General features: G+C 44.4%; 1 protein-coding gene across 6 annotated transcripts in view; it reads right to left on the reverse strand.

Moving 5' to 3' along the window:
• EYA3 (EYA transcriptional coactivator and phosphatase 3) overlaps window positions 1–20817 on the reverse strand; it is a 58199-nt gene extending 37382 nt beyond the window's left edge. For 4 of the 6 annotated variants that reach the window (XM_032132118.1, XM_032132117.1, XM_032132116.1 and 1 more), the window contains exons 1-2: window positions 20733–20817; window positions 1496–1590 (exon numbers count right to left, since the gene is read on the reverse strand). In XM_032132118.1, the coding sequence (XP_031988009.1) occupies window positions 1496–1528 (33 nt within the window). In that variant the 5' untranslated portion in view covers window positions 1529–1590; window positions 20733–20817. Of the gene's footprint in view, window positions 1–1495; window positions 1591–3942; window positions 4071–20732 lie in introns of all 6 variants that reach the window. The other 2 variants (XM_032132115.1, XM_032132119.1) reach the window with 2 other exon arrangements.
• Window positions 20818–21601: the final 784 nt, after the last annotated feature.

The raw sequence follows: 21601 nt of genomic DNA on the forward strand, positions 1-21601 counted from the left end.
AAACATTTGGGAAAGAAATTAAGTGTGCACAATACCATCACTGGGTGATTCAGCTGACAGGATTTTGCAAAGCTGACCTCAGTTTCCTTTTATTTTTTTACTTAAAGAAAATTCACATGTTTCAGGAATGGTCTCACTATACAAAAAAGAAAACAAAATTTTCTTTCCATTTCCTCCTGCAAGAATGTTCCACTCTACCCAAAATACTGCCTCACTTATTCATTATGACCCATCTAGTCTTATATTCTGTCACAGAATGACTGACTGGTATCAGATACTTGAAAGAAATTACCAAGAAAATCTTTAGCTGAATATTACAACAGAATCTGCTTAAAGGACACTCCACTGAAAATTAGCTGTACCCTATCGCTTGTGCCCTGAAGAATACAGACAGTTTTCATGGTATAAGGATGTAATTTCCTTTTTTAGTACATTTTTAAACTCTTCAAATAGCTGGAATACAAACTATATGGTTTTGCTACTTAGTTTCACATTTCATGGATATTACTCAGGCCCATCATCTGCAGATTGTGACAAGCCAGGTTCTAAATAATTTTAAGTTTACTTTTCCATTTCATTTGACTTAGTTCCTAAGCCATAAAATTGCATAAATGACATTACAATGTATTTTCTAACTAGTTTAACTGAAGAACATTGAATTCTCACATTAAAAAGGCATCAAAATCTTTTCAATTAGAACACATGCAAAGTACCCTCAAGCACATTATTCTGTTTCTGTGTGCATTTGACAAGGCCTCCAAGATTACAAGCATCACTCCCATGGTAATTTGGCAATTTCTTGTTGAGTCTGCACCAGGTTTATTTTGGGAACAGAACATTAATACAAATATTTCTGCTTAAGTCCTTTGCTATTGTGTTTTAGATAGGCAATTTAATTCATCTCGTATTGTATTGATAATTCTCTACCCAACACTCCTGTGCTGCGTTAATATCAGTTATTGATAATGCAAACAGTACTGCAAATACTTCACAAATACGTAGCAACTTTAACCTTCCCACATGCTTCCCTACCCCAACGTACTGTTACATTAGGCATTAAAAAATGCCTTCCACTTGTGGAAACAATGAATTCCGGGATCTTTTCAAGATCTCAAGCATAAGAAGAATTAAAGACTACATACCCTGTAATAACCAGCATGCAGATTTTGTCCCTAAAATAGTAAATTTTATTTTCTCTACAACAGGCTTAAAATAAGTCTGGTTTTCTGAGCATAACAGGTAATCTTTGCATGCATAGAAACATCACAGAGTTCAAGTATACATAACTATTCCTTTATTACTACAGCCTGTACAATTATAGTAAATTAAATGTACAGCACATTTTACGAACAACAAAATGCTTTTTGTCCTCTGGATAAATATACTAAGTATAAGCCTTCTTTTCCAGTATTAGTTAAAATAACTGTATACTGAATTTGTGAGATCACAAATTTGTTTTATATTTTCATTTTTAGTCTTTTTTAAATGTACTTACTGGTTGTTCGGGTAAGTCTTGTGGCTCTTCCATGGGTATTACTATTTTAATGCTTAAATGATTCAAATCGTGTGTTCCTCAGCAGTCTTCAAGTCCTGTTAAAAAAAGGTGTTCATAGCTTTATGTACTTTTGGGGGGTCTTATCATGTAGGCTATCAGAGAATATTAATTGTTATATACTCCTCCCACAAAACTCGTGTGGCCATCTCCCAAATAAAATACAAAACTCATATATGGAAAGATTTCATAAACAAGGGATTTAGCTTTAAGCTTTGAAGATACAGATTTTTCATGCACATGGTACATTTCTACATCATTTACTCGGACCACACTGACTGCAGAAGCTAATACACTAATCAGACACGTGCACCATGATTTTAAAGACACTTTAAATGATCAAGTCTGGTCTACTAGGTCAGTAAACAGCATGATTCAATCTAACCTGTTTTAATTTAGAACATTTATATAACACTCAAAAAAAAATCAGGACAAGACTGTACACCTAAATGCATTTACACACAGTGCTGTTCCTTGCCAAATTCGCAAAGCAAGTTCTTTATTTCAACGGCACCTTTCAAAAAGAGAAGTTTGATGAAATTTTATAAAATAATTTTTATTTTGGAAGCATTTAGCAGAGAAATCTTATATCTTACACCAAAAAGCTGCTATCTTCCAGGGGCTTAAAATCATGAAAAAGAAATTTTGCAGAATATTTTCACAACCTGATTAACTTTTGCAATTTGCTGGGCAAAAGATAAAGGCCTGCGTCCTCCTGGCTTCCCCCTCTGCCCACATGACGTGCATGAGCAGTATGACCTGTGTTTTTGCTCTTTCCCCTTCTCATTTTGGAGCCATTTTATTAAACCCCAACCTCTTCAGAGCAGCTTTTCCTGAGCTGCCTCCTCTGCCACCCCAGCAGCGCCTGCTCTGCCACACGCCCACACAGCACAACTTCAGGGGATTACAGAAATTAGAAAAAATGCTGAAAAACACTTAGCGGGTTGGAGAAATTAAATCCAGAGACTTTCTGTGCTGAGGTACAACCAATTCCTGCCTCCACAGCCCCAAAAGTCTGTCTCTAAGTGTCTGTGGAAATGCAAAAGGCCATTTTATCAACTGCTCTTTCTTCTAGGACCTTCTGTTTTCCCATCCTGTTCGGAGCATTCAGGCACCTTCAAATCATGGAACTATCCCCACACAAAGTGACTGACTGAACTAGTTTACAGAAGTAACTTTCTGGTGTCCTAAAAACCATGTCTCTGTCCCCTCCCTGGCTCCTGCCAGACCTACTTAACCTGCCAGCACATGCAGCCCGCCCGCAGCCAAGTCCCACATGCCAGCCGCAGGGATGCTATGCAGCCTGGAATAATTTCATATTAACCACGAAAACACAAAGCGTTTCTCCCTTATCTGAGGACAGCTCTTATGTGCCAGCGTGTATTGTACGTGCCAGGATAAAATTTCATTGAGGGTTTGAGGATTTTGCAAGGCTGCCACCCCTAATCAAAGCTACTTACCCTTATTGCCTGAACTCTAAATCAACTGAATTCACAATTAGTCTCGTCCATAACTCAGGTTCTTTGGAAACGACCCTATTCACAACACACAAGAAAGTCTACAATACAAAGCTCTACTGTTATCTTTACAGTTTTTTCTCCATCAGTTTCAATTGTTTTATTTTAAATATAAATCTTATTTCTTTTATTTTTTGTAGAAATAACAGAGAAAAATCAGGTCTGAAGAGAAACTCTGCCACTGAGAGATTATAAAAAGGAGTACAGAATACAATGGCCAAGAGCAAGAAGATTTGGAATTCATACCTAGAGGTCCTGTCCCTCATCCTTCACTTCTCTTATCTAACCCTGTTTTGTTGTGTAATTTCATAGAAAAATCCCAAACTAAACTCTTCAGTACAGAAAAATATTTTGCATTCCACTGATCCACACAGCAGTAACTTCCCATGCCATGCTTTGCTTAAAGGCTGCGAGTAGTTTTACAATTTTGGTTTTGAGAAGGATCTAAATAGTTACAAAGGCAAAAAGATTGCCAGAGCCCCATTTAATACGTTACATGCATGAAGAAAACACTCTTCCCAAGTAAGTCAGGCACCTTGTAGCACCTGGAAGCAGATGACTGAACCAAAGCAGGTGAACAGTAAGTGCCTGCCTTAATGGCAGGTAGAACTTGGCCTCTGGTGGCTTCATGCCTTCTCCCACGGAAGTGAGAACTCCAAGTGAGAACTTGGCCTAGGGTGGCTTCATGCCTTCCCTGTACCTCCAGAAACAGCAGCACGGGCAGAGGACACCTCACACTCGAGGTGTGCCCAAGGCTGTCGTTCCACAGACCAAGCAGCAGTGTGTGTCTGGGTGAAATGGAGGCACTGAACTTCACACCTGGGAGCAAGGGGTGAGGGCATCCTCCCCCAGCCAAGGTCAGCAGCAACTTACACTGGTGTGGGAGAAGGGAGAGCTCCTGCCTCTCCCCACCTCCCGCAGCCCACTCCTGCCTGCCTGACACTCCCTCCTTCACGGCCACCAGAGGCTTGTGTGGTTGAACAGCAGTCTGGATGTAGGATCTGCTAAGGGAAAAGAAAGAGAAAAGAAAAGAAAAAACCAGAGAGACCCAAGCACAATCTTTTCTGCTAGAGCTGCTGTCAGGGAGATCGCTCTGGCCCTGCACAGCCCTGTTCCAGGGGGAGCAAGCAGGACGTGGGTCAGAAAAAACATGCAAGCAGAGCAAGCAGGATGTGCCTTTTCAGCCACAGTCATGGGTAAATGAAACCATAATTTTACCATCTACTTGATGTTGTCACTTCGATGAAACAGAGACATCAGTCATGGTGATAAATATACCAACAGGCTTTTCACCTCTATCACCCACTCAGTCACCGGGTTCTCATGCAGAGCAGGCACACATCTTCTTGTGACTGGGGCAAAGAAAAGCAGCAAGAAACAGTTCTCCCAAGCTGCAAATAATTAAAGTCAGGATAGTGGTGATAAAACCAACACACAGTAATTACCCTGATCAGGAAAAAAAAAGCTAATTGACAATGGTTTTGTATTACTTTAAATCAGTCACTATTTCCCTAAGAACAAAGCTTTGATTGGGGTAATGAAGTTACATCTATTAAACAGTGATTTGGAATAAAACCATAGAATCATTTATGTTGGAAAAGACCTCCAAGATCATTAGGTCCAACCAATACCCAGCACTGCCAAGGCCACCACTAACCCATACCCCCAAGTGCCTTGTCTTTTAAATCCCTTGAATGATGGTGACCACCTCTGCCCTGGGCAGCCTGTGCCAGGGCAGAACAGCCCTTTCAGTGAAGAAATTTTCCCTAATATCCAATCTAAACCTTCCCTGGCACAGCTTGAGGCCATTTTCTCTTGTCCATCCTTGTCCCCTGGGAGCAGAGCCTGACCCTGATTGCCTTGAGAGGCCTCCTAGAAACAGAGACAAGACAGGAGTAAGGGAATAAGGCAGGTATTTATTTGAAAGGCCTTCAAAGGTACCCCTGGGGGCCAGAGGCCACTGCCAAGATGGACCCCAAGATGGACAATGGGTCACGAGTTATTCACACTTTTATAGGTTTGGTTCATTTGCCTATCAGGGTTAATTCTCCAATTACAAGCTTCAGTTATGATTCATTTCCCCTCAGCTTACCCCCCCTTAGAGGACTCTTTGGTTTATACTTTCTGGGCCTAGGACCCCGGAGAGGCTTTGTTATGTCTACCTAGCACGAGAGCACAGAAATTAACAGGCTTAGCAAGAAACTTCAGTTACACACTTGCAGTGCAGGACTTGGAAAACAGAAAAGTTAAAACCTAAGGCATCAACCCCACCTGGCTCCATCCTCCTGTCACGGAGTTGTGGAGAGCAAGATGAATCCTCCGAGGCCTCGCCCAGGCTGAGCCCCACCAGCTTCTCCCAGCTGCTCCTCATCAGACTTTGTGCTTCAGACCCTTCCCAGCTCTGCTTCCTTTCTCTGGACACGCTCCAGCCCTCAGTGTCTGTATTCTAGTGAGGGGCCCAAAAACTGAACCCAAAGGAGGGGAACAAACACTTCCCTATTCCTGCTTGACACACCATTTTTCACACAGGCCAGGATGCCCTTGGCACACATGCTGGCTCATGTTCAGCAGCTGTCCAACCAGCACCCGCAGGTCCTTTCCTGACAGGCCCCCTTCCAGCCATTTTCCTCCTAGCCTGGAGCGTTCCGTGGGATTGTTGTGCTTAGGATGCACTCCATCCCCTTGTCCAGAACATTCATAAAGATATTAAGCAGGGCTGGTCCCCAATACTGAACCTTGGGGAACTCCACCAGTGCCCAGCCACAGAAGGATGTAGTTCCATTCCCCTTCACCATCTGGGCCCAGCCATCTAGACAGTTTTAAACCCAGCAAAGAGAGCACCTGTCCAAGCCCTGAGCAGCCAGTTTGTCCAGGAGAAATGGTGTCAAAGGGTTTACTAAGGTTCAGGTAGACACATCCACAGCCCCTCCCTTATCCACGATGCAAGTCACCTTGTTGTAGATCATTAGATTGGTCAGGCAGGATCTGCCTCTCCTGGCACGTGCTGGCTGGGACTGACCCCTGGTTGTCCACTATGTGCCATATGATGGCATGCAAGATGGTCTGTTCTATAACCTTCCACACCACTGAGGTCAGGCTGTAGTCCCCAGATCCATTTTCTGACCCTTCTTCTGGATGGGCACTACATTTGCAAGCATCCAGTCAAGTAGGACCTTCCTTGTTAGCCAGGAAGGCTGGGAAATGATGGAAAGTGGCTCAGTGAGCACCTCTGCCAGCTCCTTCACTACCTTGACTGGATTCTATCTGGCCCCAGAGATTTGTCTAAGCGGTGTACTATGTATTTATAGAAACATTTTTTTATTGTCTTTTACAGCAGTAGCTGTAATGTTTTGTACAAGTCATCTCTGCAGTTATTTTCATTCCTTAGTTATTCAAGGACCACCACTTTACAATGAACAGCAACAAAAATACATTAATTAGGCAGAAGAATAGCATAGGCTTCCCATATTTTCTGGTGGGGCATTTCATGACAATGTGTCCCATGCTGCTGCATTAGACACACACAGAATTGGAGCATGCAGCCAAAGCAATCTGAGACATCACCCAACTGGAGCAGAGCTTTTCCTCACAATGTTTTCATTCAGTGCCACTCACCACATGACAAACAGCTTCTGACAGAGAAGAGCAGAACTTGGCAAAGTGCAGTATGGTAGATCTAACCCCCCCCCCCTTTGTTTTTTTTAGATTTAATTAAAATACCCAAATAAAAACAAAGGTAAAAGAGACACATATTGACGTTACTATGCACTGCACAGCTGCTGAGTGCTTTTTATTCTGAAGGTTTGACTTAAGTTTTAATCTTCAGCAAAATATGCTCTCAGTCCTCCCCGCACGATGGCAATGGCCTGTGCTCCTCCACATTACAGTGTAAGCAGGCAACACATATATTTTATTTTTCCTTGTATCTCAGCACTCCTATATCCAACTATGATAGTATTTCAACCTGCCAAGCTGATGAAATATTTCCAACTTATTATTGAACACAGGCTGATCAGTGTTCTGACTATACCAAGGCAGCACATCCAACCTGAGGATCCCTCCTGAGGATTTAGCAAATACAGGCCAACAACAAGAATCTCCCATTTTGCTTTGAAACAGCTTGATTAAAGACCCCAGGAGATTACAGCATCAGCCTGGTTCCTAGTTTATGGAATAAAACAGCCCCTTAAGGAACTGTCAGGAATTGAACAATTTTGTGTACTAAGTTTCATTTTTTTTCTTCCTCCAGGCAAAACCAAGATCATAGAAATTCTTCATGAGTTGTAACATTACAGTGATACAAACAAAATGAGTGAATAAACTGGTGTGTAAAATGTTCAATCTGGTGAAAATCAAAAAACATTACAGATACTCAAAAGAAAAGGGACTCACCGTAGTAGTGCAACCCTGTGCAGAGACAGGAGAGCGCAGGAGGGGCTCAGTGAGCTTTCCTCCTCCACCACGGAATGAAATACCTCACACAAGTCACTTGCTCTCAGAAGCAGTTGGCAGTAGCACAGTGCATACCCTCGTTCCCATGGTGCGCAGGAGTTCATTTGTAACCGTCAAATTCAGGTTGCACAGTATATGTCTGTGACTGTCATCCCACAGCTTCCAAACCAATGGGAACAGGTACCTTGCTCCAGTGTTTGAAAAACAGCTGAAGTAAGAAGAAAAAGGAAGTGGGATTTCTAACTTCACACTGTGGTGCCAACCCCCCTGTGCCGAGTCCTACTTTCTAATACTATTGACAACTAACTCCTCAACAGCCTTGCTCTCCAAAACAAGTCTTGAATGCCCTCTAAAATCCATCTTCAAGACACCATCCTTCAGGCTTTCTCTTGTTAAATCTACCCCCTTCATGAACAGTTTTCTCCTAGTTTCCTTCTTCAGAAGCAGAGCTGAAAAAGGACTCAAGTTAATGAATGAAAGCTGGGCTACACACCAGCCTGTTGATTCCCTGGCTTGAACAAATCCAGAAGCAGAGCTCACGACAAACATTGATACTCCACTATTGGCTCTTCTCATCCTCCACACACACCCACATGCCCCTAGGGTACAACACCCACAGGTATCTTCAAAACACTGCAACAACCAGGAGAATAAACCTTTGCGATGAGTGCTGCTCCATGATTCCCTGCTCTCTCTCCGTGCTCTTTCTTCCCTTCTTTATCAACCAGGAAATTTCAGAATCAAACACTGTAAAAGTTACAAGGAAGGCATTTTGTATGCCCTATTTCTGAAGGTATGGATGGTCATGACAAGCCTCCAAATAATGTCCTGTGGGACTGAAAAATCATGGTTTGATTAAAGTTCGTAACCTTAAAATGGAAAGCAAATTGTGTTGCGAGAAATAAAATAAGAAATAAATAGAGTGAGAAAATAACTGAAATTAAACATGGATATACAAATCTCATTTTCCCCTAAGGAATGTCTGTTCCATTGACAGGAATTTCCCCATGATTTTTAGATCCTTGAAGGGCTATCAGTGGTCTGACTGTCTGCAGCTCACTCTGCTTGACTAATGACACATGCTTATTTTCCCAGTTCTTATGCAATGTTTTTTCAATTTGATTTTGAAACACAGCAGGGAAATTTTTAATGGGGAAAAGAACTGTTTTCACAAAAGGAAGATTTGGAAAGAACAACTTCATCCTCAAGAAAAACAACTCCCACTGAGCCCAGAAATCATGTGGCAATTCCTGCTAGACAGAGCCAATGTGCATCGTTCACAGGGCACAAGAACACAGAACTGCAGCTACCTTTCAGTGACAAAACTGAAGTACAGTGATTTACACAAACGTCAGCTAAGTAAAAGAGTTGATTCCCTCCTCTGTTCCTGAGGATATAATTTGCAGTGAGACAGGGCAGATTTTTCCCTGAAGGCCACACAGGGTGTGGTACCTGAAATCTCACAGCTCATATACATTTTTGTGTTTCTGGAAATTAATAAACAGATCACAAATTTCTAGAGCTGCAGCCCTAGACAGAAAAAAAAAGCTGTTTGACTTCCATGGCTTTAAAAACAAACTTTCCAACAGCAGGACACACTGCCTTTAATTCCTAAAAGCCACTTCAGACACATTATAATAGATTAGGACACTTCCTGAACAAAAGACAGAACATTTTAAGCCTCTCTCAGTCAGACAGCAAACCTGCATCACATTAACCGCAAAAAGGAATTACTGACATTATGCAGTTCTAAATTTCCTTTTCAATAAAAGATTTGACTCATACATATCAAAAAGTGATATAACTAGTACCAGAGGCTAGCATGAAATGCACCTACAGTTCTACTAGAGAAACTTTTTCAGTACTCAACCTTCACCACAATTTTATTACAGAGGTTGTGACTACAGTAAATTTACTTTTTTTGTTATTTTGCATTAGGGTCAGACATGGTGTTTATCAGGGTATGATTAGTTCTGAGAACATCTGTAGTTATTCATGTCTTAGCAACACTAGTTGCTAGAATAACCTGCTCAAAAAAAAAAAATCAGGAAAAAAGTATTGGAAATTTGAGATTTTTTTTTTTTTCTGGGGAAAAAAACAGTTTAAATGATGGTGTTCAACACTCAGCTACTCAGTAGGAGCCATTGCTTTTAAGTAAATGGATTTATTACACCATTTGCTTCACACAGCATCTGTCCTGCTGACAGAGGCAGGGGGAGCCCAGCAATATCTGCTGAGAGCAGACGCATGGTCCGTTTCACTCAGCTACACCGGCAGGACCTGTGTGAGCATGACCACCTCCACCAGGTTTCCAAGGGCTTTCAGTCCTGGTACAGGACTGGGTGAGCAGCTCGGCTTTCAGCACGTCCTCTGCCTTCAGGATTCTGTGAACCTTGATCACATTCTGTCTCCAAATCAGGCTCCCACCCTTCAGCTCCTCTTGGGTTTTTAAAAATCTGCTCCATCCACTATGGTCATGGTCACTGCCCACTTCAGACACAGCAACCACAGATGCACATAATACACAAGATGTGGCTGCAACCACAGCTTTACAACCGAGCAGTAAAATGATGTCTCTGTCTGTTGTCCTAAGCCAGCCAGCATCATCAGTGTTTTGTCTGGCTGCTGCTTACACAAGGAATCATTTCAGTGACCCATCGCTGCCCTCAGGTTCCCCTCCTGGAGTCACAATTGCCCATTCTGAGTTCAGCCTCCCGTTAGGCAGGGTTTAGATTGTTTTTCCCGAGATGAATTACCTTTAATTTAGAAAAAAAAATCTAAACCATATTTATTTTCATTATATTAACTTCTTGTAAATTTATCTACACTGAAGTTTTTCCACTGAAGCCATTTTTTGATCACTCAGTCTTGAACTTAAATCATTGGTAACATCAAAAAACTTAGAAAATCTTATTGGCCATTCATTCCTCCAGATCACTGGTAAAGATGTTGGACAAATCCAGTTTAAGCACCAATATCCACTGTAAGAGCAATATGGTGGGGTGAACAAAAGTCATGTTTCTCAGTGTATCAAAGATTTTTTTAGGTGGTGATGTAACATGGTAGAAGTTCAAGATCCCAGGAGAAGTGAAGATGACAAGTAAAATAAACAGCCAGCTTATAGTTTGTTCAGAAGACTGATCTGATCTGTACAGTGCTACGGGGGGGCCTGAAGAGGCAACATCTGATCATCAAGGACAGCTTCCCCAAGTGCAAGAGCACATTCCACCCCAACAGGCAAGAAAATGAGCAGACGCAGGGAGAGGACAGTTAGACAGACAACTTCTGACTAAGCTCAAAAAGGAAGAATGTGGGAGGCCAAGCTAAGACCAGGTACCTATGAGGACTTCACCAGAACTGCTGAAGCACACAGAGATCAAAAGCTTAGCTGTCTCAAATCTGGCAAGGGATACAAAATGCAACAAAAGGGCTCCTAGGGCTCCTCTGAGCACACTAGTAGCAACAGGCCAAGAAACCTGCTGGTCAGATGTTGAGCAGGCAGGCATCAACTGACCAACGATACAGGAAAGGCTGAGGGATTCAACGTCTTCCTTTCTTCAGGCTTTACTATCAAGGTCTGCTTTCAGGCCTCCCAAGTCCTTGTGCCTCATGGGAGAGCTTGGAAGGTGAAAGTGTCACCTGTCAGGACCCCCAGAAAATATATCCCATCCTAGGGGTTTGGTTACCTGGGCTCAAGACCAAGACAGTGCAGCTGGTGACCTTGGGGACAGCTTTTCCAGAAAGCACTACTGAAGGCACCAGCAACTCCACTTCCTGTCTTGGGAACTGCTTTTAAGCTGCAGATCTCCCCTCTGGCTCCCACCTGAGCTATAGACCTAACCTCCTAGTTGGAGCACAAAGGTGCCTCCTGGGATCCACCTGCCCACTCAAGCTCCTGCCTGACTCCTGCCATCACCCAGTTCTCCCTGTGGGTCCTGAGGGACTGCGCCCTTGCTGCTGCAGCTGCCTGCTGTGCTACCACTCAGTGGCCCTTCCCTGCTGCTCCCAGACACTAACACTGGCACTAACAATGGAAGATGAAGTTAGAGACTGCCTTAGGAAAACTGGACATACACAACTAACACCAGACACGGATGGAGAAGGATCTGCTTCCTATCATTTTAGAAAGGTCACATCAATCTGGAAGGTGACTTATGACTGGAAAAGGGCAAATGTCACCTTCAAGACAGACAATAAGGGAGAGAGAAGCCAGCTGTCTGTTTCATCCCAGTGTCTCAGGGGACTGTGGAGCAAATCCCCATGGAGATCATTCGTACACACACAAAGGACAAGCAAGAAACTGGGAACAAGAAGCATGGATTCACCAAAGCCAAATGGTGCCTGCCCAATCTGACTGCCGCCTCTGATGAAATTATTTGCTCTGGAAAATAAGAGCTATGAATATTCAGTATCTCCCTTCAGTAATGCAGAGTCCTTTGGCATGCTTGCAGCCACACTGGGCAGATATAAACTATGGACAGAGTCCTGTCCACAGGAAAACTGTGTGGATGGCCAGGTTCAAAGGACTGTGACTACATGGCAACAATCTAACTAGTGGCTGGTAACAAAAAGCTACGCACAAGAGATGACAGTGGACACAGTACTAACATCTTCATCATGACAAGTTCAACAGTACAGCACATGCCTTCAGAGAAAATCCATGGATAAGACCAAAATGGGAGGTGCAATCCAAAAGCCTGGAAAGCAGAGCTGTAATTCAGTTGTGACTTGGCAGGACAGGCTGGCAGGAACCTCAAGAAGTTCAACAGCGGCAAGGGCTACAGGCTGCCCTAGGGACAGGGCAACCCCATGCAACACGACAGGCTGGGAACAAACTGAGAGGCCACAGTTCTGCAGGAAAGAACCTGAACAATCCTGGTGGACAAGTACAACATGAGTCAGCTGTGAGTCCTGGCAGCAACGAAGGCTTGTCTCAATCTAGACTAAAAGATACAGAACACACACAGCCAGACTCATCTCAAGAGACTAGAAAAAGATGTAATGGTTGTAAACTGCAACAAGGAAAATTCCAGTTCAATGTGAGGAAAAATTTATTCACCATGTGAGAGGTCTACACTACAAGACTGTCCCATAGGGGTGGTGAAACATCCAACCCTGCACATTCTCAAAAGCCCAGTGGTCAAGAGCCTGAGCCACCTACCTTCTGTGAACAAAAGAGGCCACGTCATGAGGTGCCCTGCAGTCCAAATCTCTCCTTCCAGAAGCTTCCATTCATAGAGCACATTTCCTCCAAGCCTGGGGAAACCTCCTTCAATACAGCTTTGTCAAATGTTTTCTGAAAATTTAATTATACCTGTAGCTTCCCCTCTACCCATGCACTCTGAGAACTCCAGGACAATAACAAGGTGGAATTTGCTTGTACAGAAGCCATGCTGACAGCATGCTCCCAAGTAAGCAGTGGTTTTGTCCTTTATAACCTTATTACTGTGGAACTCAGTCATCTGTGGTGTTCCCTGGAGGTTCTCTAGGGCCCACCTTTAACTGTGAAAACAAGGAACTCACCGAGCTTTTCCGTTACACGTTACTACCCTCGGGTGCCCATTACTTCATCCTTGGCCACCAAGCAGTCCCACACAATCGCTACCTGGATTCCTGCTCTTGATGAATTTGGAGAATATATTACAACTGGTTTAAGCCTGCTATGCAAGGCGCTGTTCAACTTATTTTTCACTCTTTTTAATTCTTGTTTTACATTTTACCTGCCACCATACAGATTTTCCTGTTCCCACCTGCCACACTTTTCATTTTAAATGCTCATCTCTTCCCTATGATTTTTTTTAGCTTTCTTGTTGAGCCATGGAGGGATACTGGGGACACCCCACCACCACCACCCCAATTTGTTTGCTGTTCAGGCTTCTGACAGAATTTTTTAAACAGCCTACAAGTTCCCTATCGGCTGCTCACTTTTGGACAGATCTTTTCATGGTTTGGGGGATTTTCAATCAGCTTGTTTCATTTTTAGATATTTTAATTTCTTGAAATTGAATACCCACGTTCTGGATTTATTTTGGCTGCTGTCCCATTCTAATCAGTTATATCTAATTGTACTGCAGTTGTTACAAGCCTTCCCATTACTAGCGCTTAAATTTGGTTCTACGCACCACAACAATCCAAAAAGCTACTTCTTCTGACAGTTTAAGCTGAAGCAGTCATTCACTGAATTGGAAGAATGTTCCCTCTACCTCGCCTCCTGATAAGGCACTACCTGGTCTTTGTCCAGGTAGGTGGAATCGTCCATCATAAATCTCCCAAATTTGCAGCTTCTCTGATCTCAGTTAAGAGGTCCTGATCATTATCACTGGCCTGATCCAGGGATACCCAGTCTAATCCCAGCAGTACGTTTAAGGTCTGGGATTTCCACCCATACAGACCCAAGAGTGCTTCTCTTCTTCTGTATCTGTAATGCTGTTCCCATTTATAAACTCCTTCACTCACACTGGCCACATCCCACTGTCCCTGGCCCCACTGTTCCTGGATAGAGATACCCTGGCATCACCACATTCCAGGAAAGCCTCCTTTTGTCATCTCCCCAAGACTTCTTACAGCACAGACAGCACAACCCTGGGGTCAGCTCCCTGATCACCACCAAATAGTAATTGCTATGATTACAGGATCTACAACTAGTTAGTACCACAGCATCAAAAATTACCCAAACCAAGAATGAATATGTCCTACTTGGAATTCAACAATTCCAAAATTTACAACCAAATAAAGTCTCAAATAAATGCAGACTTAGATGGTAAATGATTTGTTTCCTGCTGGAGCTCACTGACAAAATCCTTTTCCGTCTTTGTTCTTGGCTGGTCAGCCAACTTTCAAAAAAGAACAAACATCTCACAAACAGCAGCACAGTCTCCTCCACAGGGTACAACTCTGGCCAAAAAATGGCTGATGACTTTTTTTTCAAATCTACCCTAAAGGCCCCATTTCTCCCAACTCTCTTTTTTTTTTTCATGTTACCTCATGTGCTTTTCAGCATGAACCATAATTAACATATGCTACCAGCGACCAAATCACATGTAAGCAAAAAGTCTGAGTTGATCCTGAGTATGCTGTGCATTATTTTTTATAAAAAAGAAGGCACTGGTATTTTATTTACTGTGAGTGCTCCTCACTTACCTGGAGAGTTACCTCGCAGACCAGGAGAGTCAGCAAAAAAGCTACATTCAAATACTGAGAAATTGCATGAAGTTTCTACACAGACCCCAAAAGATACTGCAGCCAGGACAACAAAACCTTCAGATTAAAGACATACTCATATTTCCTTACTCTTCCCTGTTGGCCTTCCATCTATTTCCATGTCCTTTTTTTCTCTTTCACACCGTTATTTATTTGAATTATCTAACTGCCAGTCATGTAACTCTTTATATTTAGCTCATATGAAATATTTACAGTTCAAGAGTACTCAAATATATTAACTTCTAAACTCAGTGACTCAGTCAATTAGCAACCCTCTCCTCCAAAAATATACTTCCAGACAACAAAACTGTGGTGACATAAGCTTTCAGTCTTTGGACCATCCTACTTCTTTACTGTAGGGCACTTCTGCTCCCTGCAGAAGTTCTCCCAAGTCTTCTAATGCAGAAGAGAAGTCTGCCAAGCAACCCAGCACGGCTATTGCAAGTAGTGAGACTCTGGGTTCATTCAGAAGCAGTCACCAAATCACAGAATGGGCTGGGGGGACCTTAAAGACCATCTCGTTCCACTCTCCTACTATAGGTAGGGACACCTTCCACAGTTTGCCCCAAGCCCCATTCAACTTGGCTTTAAACGCTTCCAGGGATTCAGTAATCCCAAATGCATATTCAGCTTCTGCCACATGCACCAAAAAAAAAAAAATCATTGGAAGGCCCTGAAGGAATGGGATGACACACACCAAAGACACAAAGGGAAGATGGAGAGAGAGGTCTGATGTTCCTGTACGATAAGCAGCCATTTGAGTGTTCCTGATCACAGGGTCTCCCTTAGACTGCTTTACCAGATTCAGCCAAATGGCAACTGTGTCTATTGCAAAGTGCAACAAGTCAACAGGAGCTGATGGAGAGCCAAAGAAACAAAAAGGCATGTGAAGGTTTTGGGTTCTTTTGGGGGGGAAAAAGGGCGGGGGGGAAGACTGTTTTCTTGTTTGTTTGCTTTTCAAGTTACTGCAGTTCCTGAGTTACAGCTTTTAAGGTGAAAAGACAAAGAGGAGGTGAGCTAAAGAAAAGCATCAGATTTCAGAGTTTACACAACTGTGGGCAAATGACGAGACCCGAACTTTGTGTCTGCATCTTTCCACAGCATGCGTTTCCACATGTGCGGTTTACTCTTGTCAACACTTAAAAAACAAGCACAAAAAGTAAGAAAGACAACAAACTACACTGCTTCAAGCATCACGTAAACCAGGTCCTCTGATCTTCTGGTACGTGCAAGTGTGGCTCCCAGGAGGAAATGAACAAGATCATGAAGATATCTTCATTGCTATAAATATATTTTCTTCAGACCTTGGCACTGAGAATCAATCCCTAACCAGATAACAAACAAATCCCAGCAAAACCAGTGCTGTATGTCCTGGAAAGCCTGATGACCACAGAAAATCTTGAGCCCAAGATGAAAAGCGGCAGATGAACGACCGGGTCATTGCTTTACTAACGGATCTGTAACTAGTTGACCTGTGGCCAGTAAGAAGATCGTGCACTTTCATTTCAGCTGACACCAGCTGAGAGGCATCACATTACACAAACTCCTGCAGTGGTAATCAAAGCATGTTTAACCCAACACTCCATTAAGTTACAACCAGTTTTATTTGGCAACTGGAACAGGTAAGGAGCAGAGCACAACTCACTTCCACAGCTCTTTGGGGCCTGGCAGCTCTGTCACCTGTGACCACAGGTCTATTTCCAGGGGCTGTGGGAGAGTGAGGAACAGGACTGAAGTTTAGGCAGAACCAGAGGCTGACACACACCTTTGGGCTGAACGACAGCCCAACGAATCAGTGTCTTCTTGCTTACCATAGGTACCAGGTAACCTGTGGGAAAGAAGAGCCCACAGCACTTTCTGCTGCCTCCTAGCTCTAAAATCTGTCAGTATCAAGACCTTACCCAAAGGGCTGTTGTCTCTGACTTAGGCCTAGTCTGCCAAAAACTAGTCCACTTTTTACTTCCTTCACTGGAAAAAGAAGCTGCATGACATAACACTGGACTCTGCCAGTAGCTCAGTGAAAACTACACTTTCAATAAAGACCAGTTATATTTGGGTTTTTTACAACTGCAGCCACAAAAAAAAATTAATATCATTCATTAGAGAAACTTACATGACAACTTGGTGCTGTTTTTTTATTCAGCATAAAGTTACATTCTTTAGGTGCTGGATAGCTATCATACAGACTAATGATTCACGGAATTACTGTAACTGTTTTTTCTATCTTGTAAAATGCCAACCGCAGTGATACTATTGACTCATGGGGACTTTCTGGCTTTCATCGGGTCAGGCGAATGAGTATTTTGTAACTTCTTTTATTTTCTAAACCAGAAGAATTAATTTTTGCTCATATCCAGAAACATCAACATAGCAGGAGGCTTGGCATGTGAGCTAACTACTGGATAGAATGGGGAAAAAAAAGAAAGTAGAATAAGAAGAATTAAACCTCATGTGTCTTTGTAGTTCTTCAGAATATCAGCCAAGATAATGAAGCGCCCTTGTTAACTCTGAATCACATCTTCTAGAAAGGCCAGCTCCCCTTCCTATACCCCAAAAAGTTCTGGATGGACAGGAAATGGGGATTTAAAGTACACAGAATAATCAAGGCAACAGCTTCTGAAATTTCAAAAGCTATTGTAAAGGTAGGGAACAAAGCAACAGATGTACCCTACACATGGGACCAGACTTGCACGTGAAACTTCAAAGCCCTGAACCAACAGTGTTGTCTTCTGTGACAGTATTTTCCCCAACAGGTAGATAAGAACAACTACGCCTTTACCAAAGGAGCTGCATGAGGAAATCTGAAGTACAGAGAACCAGTATGATTGTTTTTCTACCCAAAACACCTCCATGTGGTTTTGAAAACAGCTGCTACATTCTTTTCTCTTCTGAATAATTAATAATCACCTGGTCCTGAATATTCATTTTTCTACCCTGATCACCTTAAGTCAGTAATATTTAAGGCAGAATTTCTTAAGCTCTCTCAAAAAGAACAGGGCAAAAAAAGAGTCTCAGAAAAAACACTAGTATGAGACTGATTTGGAAAATCCCAGAAATGGAATTACACATAATAGCGCACTCTGTATAGAAACAGGAACCATCACCCAAGGTTTAAAGCTGCCACACACTTTATGCCATGTTCCAGCTGGTGACTCTCAGAGAAACAGCACTGTCAGTATTCAAACACAACCAACAAACATTTCAAGATGCAACAGGAAGCTCCTGGGATGCAAGAATAGCGCTCTGGTCAAGTCTTAACTCAGGAGGGACCCATCTGCTGCTGAACTGAACTCTTCCATCACCTCTGAAATTAGGCTAGACATACCCTTAACCCCAAGTAAAAGTCTATTCAAGAGATGGAAAGAGTCCCCAGTCAGCTCCATCACAGTATTATATTATTTTTCTAAATACAAGGCTGGTTTTCTAGCTAGCTTGTTCAGTTACAGGACTGATAGGTGACAACCTGGAAAAGACAGGGAAGTGACTGGTGTGAATCACAATGACACCATACCCTGAAGAGGCTGCTATGTCCTGCTGTGTCACAGCACTCTCCTAAACATCATGTTGGGTAAAGCATCAGGAGGAGATCCCAGCCCTTGCAACATCACCTTCACTGAGGCTCTGCTGGCAGAAGCAAGAAGAAAGAAAGGATTTGAAGTTACTCCCTCGGGTACTGGAGTGCCTCCAGTCATGGCATCTGCACAAATTATCCCAGAATCACTGCTAGAGAGGGGCCACCAGAGAATACTGCTGAAGAGATGCTGGTTTGTGGCCTCTTAACTAAGTAAAGGAAAAAAATTCTGGATAAATTAGGATGAAATAAAGAAAATAAATTAAGGGTAAGACAAAGCACAAAAAAGCTGAAAAAGACCTTCCTCAGTGTATAACCAACCAGTGAGTGCCACTGGTCATGGTATAAGGGACAAAACCACCCCCAAGGTCCTGTAAGAAGATGCTGTCTGGAGATAGGTAGTCTGTAGACACTGCTTGGTGCAAGAACATATATAAAATACCAGTTGTTAAGTCCTGACACAATTCCATTTCAGGCTCAAAAGTTTCCACACATCTCCATCCTGGCAGCTCCTCTTCCAATCACAGGGTTTTGCAGACCCAGTAAAAGTTTTATCAAACGTCCCTTTTCTAAGAGCAGATTTCAGGGAAAAAGAGCAGAGACTTGTCAAGAGGGAAAAAAAATAACCCTACTTCTGCTAACTGAGAGTACAGCCATGGAGCTACTCATGTCCCAACGACATATTATCTGCTTTATGCCTTGGGTAGCTTACGTATAGCATGGCTTGCACACAGGAGCACACTACTTGCCTGACTTTTAGTTCAATTAAAGTATTTCAGTATATTTTATCTAGTTTTATGTTTAGCCATCTATAACCACCTTTTGGTACACAGAAGTTAGGAAATGGTACATTAATCTGCTGTAGAGGGGCTCCAACCCATTCATACAACACATGGAAACCCATTGACAGTGTCCTCTGACATATTCAACTGAAAACTCATTCAGCATCTGGGTATTTCCAGGGAAAAGTTTTGAGAAGTTACAAATTCTTCCAAAGTCACCAATTACTTGGGAATCCCTACAGCTATGGCATACATCCGTGACAGTTTTTCAACCAAATTAATTGAAAAGCAACAATTTTTCAATCAAATGTGTTGCACAACCCAACAATACACAGTTCCCCAGGTGCCACAACTGCTGCTGAGGCTGCAGGGAGAGCTGAGGGGGAGACAGAAGCTGCAGGCAGACACTGCAGGAATTGCAGCAACTTGGAAACTTCAGGACTTCAAGCTCAGCAATGTTTCAAACAGAGCAGGGAGAATGTACTGGCAGATCACTGCTTGTGTGGCAAAAGCTGGATAGCAGAACTCCACAAGTAAGAAGGATCGCACCACAAGGTGACAAGGAAAATCCCCCAAACACAGTAGGGTCAGCCCAACAAGTCTGTAGGTTTGCAGGCTGAGAAAGCCACTATGTTCATGCATTTTTAAAAGTAACTTATTATGAAACCACTGACTTGAGGCACATAAATTGTGATTCTCAACTAAACATACCTTATTCAGCTTCCGGAATTTAAGATAATCCACAACAGACAAAACTGAAGGAAACCAAACAAGTGGCAGATAAGGCTTCTATGATTATCTTCTATGACTTTTACTGATTATCTTAATCAGTATGTTGACTGTTAATCACCAGTTGGAGGTTACTACACTACAGACGAAGTGTATCACAGAAAGAGAGCTAGCTCCATACTGAAAGCAAACTCCACCATGACTCTTTGTTCGATGTTCCCTCAAGGACTAGCTCTAGTCTGGAAACCATTCAGCCACACCATGCAGCACAGCAGCCAAGCTAACAAAGCATTCTGTTCTGGAGCTGGCTGTACATAAAGCTCCAGCAATTCTGCACAGCATTCCCAGAACCAGGAACATCCATCTGGATCCAACCTCGGTTGTGAAGCCCAAGCTCAGCCCAAACATCCTATTAGACTGCATAAACTCCAGCACAAGCAGCTACACCCACCCAAGAGCGATGCAGGTGTGCTGAACTGTGCCCGCACAGCCTGCGCCCGGCCCCGGGAGCCGCGGTCCCTCCCGCGGGCATCTACCCGAGTCCTGGGCATGTCGCGGGGCGGGCTCTGAATCCAGGTTCCCTCTGGCCGCTCCTCCCTGCCTGGGTGAGCCCAGGGAGCCGGACAGTGCCCCACTGCCCCTCCTGCCTTCCTCCCAGCTCTTCCGCGCACCAGCAGCGGCGAAGACACCTGGACAGCCGGGCACACGCCGCCAGGCTCGGGGGCGGCGAGACGGGGTCCAGCCCCGCGCCACCGGTCTTACCGCAGCCCCCCGGGCCCGCGCTCTGGCGGGGGCGGGGGCAGGAGCACACGCGTCGGCCTCACCGCCCGCGGCCGAGGAGCCCCGGCCGGCTGGTCCCAACTCGAGCTGAGGAGCAGCTCCGGGGGCTGCGGGGGTACTCCGTGCCCAGGACCCGAGCAGGCTCTTACCGAGAGGCGGCTCCGGAGCCGGGCCCGGGACCCGCAGCGGACATGGCAGCGGCGCCCGCGCTCCCCACCCGCCGCCGGAACAGAGCGCGCGGCGCCGGCAGTGGCGTCACTGCCCCGGGGCGGGGCCGGTGGGGGCCGGGCTGCGCCGGGGCCGGGCTGCGCCGCGCCCGCGCCGCGAGGGAGCCGCGGAGTACCGCGGGGTGCCGCTGCGCGTCTGGCCAGTGCTGCGTTCCCGGAGCCTCCCCTCCGCTCACCGTCCCAACGGGTATTTAATAGCGGGGCCAGCCCGGCTGGGTGCCACCAAAGCCGCTCCGTCACCGCACTCCTCAGCTGGGTAGGGGAGAGAAAACAGGACCAAGGGTGGTAGGGCGACAGCAGTGCAGGAGAGATCTCTCACCCAGCACCGGTACGGCAAACATGATCCGGCTGGGGGAATCCGTTTAATTTATTGCTAGAGAAATCAGAGTAGGGTAGTAAGAAATAAATCCACATCTTAATCCCCCACCCCTCCCTGCTTGTTGGACTCGGCTGTATTCCCGATTCTCTCTCTCCTCCCCACAGCAGTGCTGGGGCCGGGGAATAGGGGATCACACGCTCTCTCCCTGCCTCTCCCTCCTCAAGGGATGGACTCTTCAGTGGACTCTTCAGAATTTTCCCTGCTCCAGCGTGGCATCTTTCCGATGGGGTCAGTCTTCTAGGAACAGGCAGCTCCACTGCCGGTCCCCCATGGGGCCACAAGTCCTGCCAGCAAACCTGCTCCAGCGTGGACTTCTCTCTCCACGGGTCCGCAGGTCCTGCCAAGACTGCTCCAGCTCTGGCTTCCCACGTGGTCACAGTCTCTCGGACATCCCCCTGCTCCGGCGTGGGCT

Source organism: Corvus moneduloides, chromosome 23 (assembly GCF_009650955.1).
Source record: "Corvus moneduloides isolate bCorMon1 chromosome 23, bCorMon1.pri, whole genome shotgun sequence".
Classification (NCBI taxonomy): domain Eukaryota; kingdom Metazoa; phylum Chordata; class Aves; order Passeriformes; family Corvidae; genus Corvus; species Corvus moneduloides.